General features: G+C 33.4%; 1 protein-coding gene across 1 annotated transcript; it reads right to left on the bottom strand.

The window, feature by feature from the left end:
* Nucleotides 1-1,854: 1,854 nt before the first annotated feature.
* LOC125195667 (vacuolar-processing enzyme-like) lies at nucleotides 1,855-5,616 on the bottom strand. Its single transcript, XM_048093814.1, has 9 exons — nucleotides 5,359-5,616; nucleotides 4,298-4,462; nucleotides 4,067-4,223; nucleotides 3,801-3,886; nucleotides 3,526-3,728; nucleotides 3,255-3,303; nucleotides 2,863-3,072; nucleotides 2,442-2,648; nucleotides 1,855-2,159 (listed from the first exon to the last, which is right to left on the bottom strand). Exons 1-9 carry the CDS (start codon nucleotides 5,560-5,562, stop codon nucleotides 1,977-1,979), a joined length of 1,464 nt encoding a protein of 487 aa, XP_047949771.1. The 5' UTR covers nucleotides 5,563-5,616; the 3' UTR covers nucleotides 1,855-1,976.
* Between the last annotated feature and the right edge of the window lie 1,393 nt (nucleotides 5,617-7,009).

Below are 7,009 nucleotides of genomic sequence, written 5' to 3'. Positions count from 1 at the left end.
TCTGCAGCCGTTGAAAAATAATCGACGGTGGATAATATATGGCTTCTCATTTTAGCTGTGAAAGCCGTCGTTTCTATGTTCCACACAAGAAACCAGAATTCGACTAACGGCGTGAACTGGTGTGACGGAATCTAATATTCCGTTAGTTTCGTCGTTTGTATTTTGTTATTCAATTGGGCTTTAGCTTTTCTCATGTCGACCGGTCCATTAAGTCGTAGCAAAATTACTCCCTCCGTTGTCCATATGATTAATTTGATTCGAATTTTAAAAAATTCTCCATTTCTCCCACAATAATGGTCACTCTTATTATAGACACAAATTTTTAAAAAAGTGAAATAAAAAAAAGTTAATAAAATGTGGGACCTACTTTTTTATATTAATTTTATAATAAAATATGAGTGAAGTGAGTTGGTGGAATATGAGACCTACTTATCATTTATAGTAAAAATAAAGTGTGCAAATTATTATGGGGTAGACTGAAATATAAAAGAGTGACAATTATTGTGGAACGGAGAGAGTACAATGAAAAATGTTAGTGAAAGATAGTCCTATTTATAGTACCGGTATAGTTTTATAATAAAATATAAATGAAATAAAATTAGTGTAATATATTGTCCATTAAAAAAATAGTAAACGGTAGTAAATGTGAAAACTCGTCCATGTTTCTTCTACTGAGTGAACAATGTAATTATGATGGTTATGAATCTCGAATTTGTCGTAGAGTTGGATCGAGTAGAGATCTCACATAGACGAATTGATAAACTTTGGAATTGAAGTTGAGGGTGGTAGGATAGACTAGTAGATCTAAGAGAATTTTCAAGTAGAATTTCATAAAGGGTGTTAATATGAGATGAAGTGTGACGAAAATAAAGTGGAAAATGATGATATTTTAAAAAAAAGTCCAAAATGGCGATTGGGTTTATGGTTTGGATTTTTAGATTTTATTTAGCACTATGAAAATCAATTTGTCATATTAACAAAATGGCTTATTACTCGCCTAAAAATGGTCAATTTGTGTTTACCATGGTTAAGTTAGCCTACGTCGTTTTTTTTTTTTTTTTTTTTTTTTTTTTTTTTTTTTTTTTTTTTTTTTTGCCTTATAAATATGGTGGAAACAGTTCATAAGTTGCTAAATTTAGTAGCGATGTTCTTTAATTGTGAATCTCCTATCGTGTGTAAAATATGGATCAATATTGATGTACTTTTTAGATTTTGAATGACAAAATTAATTACACAAAATCATGCCGTATCTAGAATCATCTGTATAAGTGCACTACCTCTGTTCTTTTGATTTTTATAAAGTTAATCCAAATGAGTTTTAGACGAGTCAGATTCAACCAATAATTGTCCATGTTTACATTTAGTCTCGAAATAACATATTCAGATTGAAATCATTGTTAATTTAGTCGAACATGAAGCATATGCCCTACAGATGCATCAACTGACAACATAAATACTCCTACCATTTGTTACAGGTTATAGCAAAGACTAATATCATCCGATCTTTATAGATAAAACAAATAAAATGTCCGCTCTTACAGAAGTAATATGTACTTACTACAAACATACACAAACACAAATAAATCTGCTCGTGCACAAACACAAACAAATACTGCTCATTAGTATTCATTTACTTTCTACTTATATTTAGTCTTATGTGGGAGTATATCTTCTAACTAATCCAATATAATGAAAGACATGCTCTTTTATGAAATTTCTTATTACTCAATATAACTTCATAATAATAGTATAGTAGTACTACCATATATTTCTTGCACTATTTTACTCAATGAAAAAGGCATTATTTACAGAGACAACAGCCAGTTCAAGTATTAAGGAATGCGACTATATACATGGAGGAAATCTTTCCTTATAGGAGAGAATCATAATAGTAACAATTTTGCATTGAAGGCCAAGAAATAGATCCATATACAGAGAAATATTAACCTAGACATTCAAGGTTTGTCCGTCGACCATCAAGCACTGAAGCCCCTGTGCAGCGAGCTCCAAGGGTTAGAAGGGAAACTGGTGCAGGCTTGGGAGGATGCTTCGGCCATTTGCTGTACATTCACCCCAGCATTGCAGATATTGGCGATGGAACGCATATGTTTCATCCCGTACTGGGATAGAGATCCACAATAAGTCTCAAATTTTCGAACCTGCATAGCATATCAGCGTTATGTGTTATTCTCAGTAAGACGACAAGCATGGAAAGTCATAGTAAATGCACAAATTTGAAGTTGGATAGCTCAGCACAAAGGTGAATATTATGTTTTCTTGCATAATTAAAACCTAGCAGAATTTTCATGAACACTTAATGCAAAGAAAGAAAAAACTATAGAAGATTTATCTCAACTTGATAATGTAACATAGTAATTGAAGATAGGTAACACTAAAAGAAATATTTGTAAGAAATTGGACACAAAATTATGATATCTTACCAGCAATTTAAGGCAATTCCAGTCATCCACAAGAGGTTCTCCGGCAGGTCTGACATTGTTGAGCACTTCGGGGCCCCTCTCGATCCCGAAAAGAAGTTTTCCAATAAGTTTAATATTGTGGTCTATGTGTGTTCGATGTGTCATAGCTTCCGCAAGGTGTTGCTGGGATTCAAATTTCCTCGTCGAGCCTTCAGGAGCCTTACTGAACTGTAAGAAGAGATCGAGAAGCCATTGATTAACAATAAGTTTAACCATCACTCTGTTACAAGTGTACAGAACATGCATACTAATGTGTGTTTATCCACTACATGATCAAAAATCAACTCTATTACACAACCATCAAAACCTAAATAGTACTCCTCCATATGAGAGTTAAACCACTGATCTTGTTACTTGGAAACAAGAGTTTGATTCAACATACCTTATGCCAAAAATGTAGAAGATCTGCATCCCGCTGGTTTACAGCTTTGGAAGATGGCAACAGAAAGTTATCACTCAACAAAGTAAAGTTGTCATTTGCAGGATTTGTACCCATGTACATGTAAAGAGTATCCAAACTTTGTTTCAGATCACCATATTGCATGACATGGGAGCCATAATAAGAATTTCCAGCAGCAGTTCTCTTTTTCACCTGCATTAGTAAAAATGGCAAAACAATGTGGGTATAAACATCATCAGAATGCATAATAATGTAACACCGGTGACAAGAGGACAAAGTAACTAAGACACATTGCCCTTGAGTTTCGACACTCATGGTCACACTAAAACATGTTGCTCCGTAAAGACACATGACCCAAACACGAACGATCTTACCAGCTGATATTGTTGTCTCAAAGTCTCGGTGCGTAGATTATGCGCGTCACTGTTCACGATGACATAAAACAAACAATAATTAACAAAAGATGTGAGCCACCAAAACTCTCAGATCACTTTACCAACATTTTAACTTAGCTATTCTGTTGGGAGTAAGAGATGAGTTAACAACCATGATATTTTGAAAAGTAAGAGATCACTAAATTAATTCAACTTTTGTAACTCGAGTTCAAGTCATAAATAACTAGAAGAACTTAGAGTAATTGCACACCTGTCCTCCATCCATGCAACACTATACAAATCAGCTAAGCACGTCCCGTATTCATCAGGTGTAGAACTAGGAGAGTCTCCTGGACAGTACGTTCCCCAGCTACTTTCTTCTGCATTTGCTGCCGTGGTTGCATAAATATTCAAGCCTTCAGGAAGAAGACCTTCGAATATACTTCCAGACTCGCATGCTTCAAGGTAAAATACCTAATACAAAGATCATAAGTCTCGATATTACTTAACTGATTTTCTAAGTCATAAGAAACAATTTTGATGTACCAAGCTGTTATATGTTCCGGAAGCATGCTTCTTCTTTAAAACATTGAACAGATCATTCGCATAAAGGTACGGACTGGTAGGCATCCCTGGAAACACATAATAGAATCATGAATAGAATATTAGCAATAAAAATGCATAAAATATCAAGCACAAAATATATATCCTTCATGAATACCAACCAAGTCATGTTCATAAAGAATTGACATAATAGTTAATTCAAAGTAACTAAATAATGAATACGGTGATATAGCAATAATTATACTAACCAAGCACCCCAGGACCACCATGATCGGAGTAGTATATGAATATATTATCATTGGGACCACTGTCCACGACTTTTCCGCTACCTCCTTTAACTGCAGTTTTGTTCCCAAGAAGGACGGCAAAAAAGTTGTCGACAGTAACATGTTCTCCAACATAATCCTGTTTCATAAAATCTAAGCAAGCAAAATGCAATTAACATCCAGTATAGTCGACTGAGCGAGTTTCAACCGAACCTTTGGAACTCCATTGTAGACATCCTCACCATGAGGACTATTGACTATAATTCCACGCCTTGGATTCTCTTCATTGTTAGCAATGTCATCATACATGAAAACAACAATGTTTTCATCTTTGAGACCACCTCGTTTTAAGACTTGATACGCATGGCATACATCAGCCTATATTTTCAATAATAAGACCTTTATTAGTGTATAAGATAGGATAGAAAACAAATGAAGAGTCTTCCAATTTTTTCTATAAAGCATAATGGTAACTTCCAAATTGACTAACCCACATTTCGTTTGGTCCTAAGCTCACTGAAACTTTAGTATTAGTTGCTAGTTCTTTTACCAAATACAAAATGAAATCGTAGAAAATTTTATTCAAAATCACTAATTTAACAATATTTGTAGTGGTGTTGAAGGCACAATTAATTAAGTTCTTCAAACATATCAAAAAGAAAGATTCTTTGAAAAACTTCAACACCAAGAAAACTGTGAAAGCATCATAGATCAGCAATTAGAGTTTGAGTTGGCAATGGTCACTTGTTGAACTTGTCAATCTTCACTGGTATAAAACCCTCATTAAGTCATATCTCATATTTAGAGGAAAAAAGACCCAACTTTTAAAAGTCAGGAAAGGTCTAACAAATGCCATCTAATACTAGAATAAGCAAAAAAACAGTGCAGCTAATTTATACAATATCTTGCCTAACTTGAAAATACACTACTATGAATTACTCCAGATAAGCAGCCATATCAAAAACCAAATATTCTAGGAGAGCACCAAAGAAAACAAATAGTAGAGCAGATAGCATGCACAGGATCATCAGCTGGAATAATGGAGTTTGGATTCAGAACACAATGTCAATTGCATTATTTAATTTAAACATACACCATTTGCTTTTACAATCACAAATATCATCACCAGCTACATCATCCTACACACTCTAGAATAAGCAAAAAAATCCAGGGGAGCTGTAAATTAACATTATTAACAAATGGCTTCAATTCAAAGAAAAGATGCAGAAAAGCTCAATTGAATGGTTCAGAAGTAGTTTTGAGAGAGAATAAACCTGGTGGCGATAATTCCAGTAGCCGTTGGAGCCAGCTAAGAGGATAGCCCATCTAGTGCCGACGTCATCGCCGTCGAAGAAGCGGCGAGCTTCGGAAGGAAGCCTGAGGAAATCTCCGCCGTCGGAAAGCTTATCACACACAGCGATGATCGAGAAGGTAAGGATAATGAATGCGAGAGCGGAGTAGCGGGATCGGATCATCATCTATTCGATCCCGTCAACAAATTTTGGATAATTGATTTTTGAATTTGGTGGTATATGCATGTTAATTGAATTTATACCGTCTCATCAGGGTTAATCCTATCCGTAGTTTAATTATTACCAATATTATAAATTATCCAAATCGGTGACAGAATTTATATATTGAAAATTTTCTAAACCAATATTTACTATATAATACTAGCCCATACACCGACTCCATCATAAAAATACCATATATATATATATATATATATATATTGATAGATTTTCCATCCAATATACTCCCTCCATCCCATTAAATATGCAACATTTGCTTTTCAAAACAAGATTTTATATAGTGTTATTCTGTGAGTTAATAAAGAGAACGTAAAGTAAAAGAGAAGAAAAAAGGTGGAAAGTATTATTTTTTATTTTTAGCTGGACAGATTAAAAAGAAAAACGTTTCATTTCTAATAGAATAGGTAGAATATATACTAATAAAATACTAGCCCATTATAAGTTCATCTAATTGAAATATTAATATTTTAGTAATTATATATATCAAGATTAGATATGAATATTAGAAAGAATTACTTTGCTGTTGTAATAAACTATCGAAATCGGTGAGAGAATTTTGATCTGAATATTATATTTATATGTATGAATAGTAGTATGAGTTTCTTTTGAGGGACTTCATAAGTTAAATAAGTAATTTATCCTATTAACAGTGTATCAACTCTTATGATAGTTACTGGAGCAATTTTTAGAGCATACAGTATGAATTATTTTTCATATTAACATAACCTTTAAAATTTATTTGGCCAAACAATGGGGTTCATCATTAATCACAAAGCAGGCCCGACAGTCGCATCGTTGTACGTTTGATGATGTTTTCTTACGTTTGCAAGAAGCGTGCAATAATTAAAATTCGCTTATAAGATACTCTACATATGTCAAAATAAGTCGACCGCAATGTTAATTTGAATAAGTAGCGACTTAAATATATGATCAAATACATAATATTAGCTTATAAACTCTTTATTATTAACTGCAAAAATAATAAATTCAAACGGATCACGCAAATGTAAACTCAGCCCAACCTAGCTTATTCAAGTAGAATTTAGCAATAGACCGACATTGGTGAATACACATTAACAATTTAAAATTAATAAAGTTAAATTTTCAATTTTTTATTATTAATTTAATACAACTACATTGGCTTCCCTTGTCATCCCACCCAACTCACTTCATCGAAAGCCGCCTATCACATCCCAACGTGCATATTCTGGTAATCATTTGTTGTATTTGGCTTAAGCTTTTTTTAGTCCCCTAATTGTGAGATATTTGGGAATCTTACAAAGAGATTTATAAGGTTTCGATTACTATTAGATAGTATTTGCCATTTGGGTTTCTTGGAAAGAGATTAAAAAGAGTGTATAAAGCATCAAGTTTAAATGGAAAATTAGTTATA

Source organism: Salvia hispanica, chromosome 6 (genome assembly GCF_023119035.1).
Source record: "Salvia hispanica cultivar TCC Black 2014 chromosome 6, UniMelb_Shisp_WGS_1.0, whole genome shotgun sequence".
Classification (NCBI taxonomy): domain Eukaryota; kingdom Viridiplantae; phylum Streptophyta; class Magnoliopsida; order Lamiales; family Lamiaceae; genus Salvia; species Salvia hispanica.
This window is presented reverse-complemented; position numbering and strand designations above follow the sequence as displayed.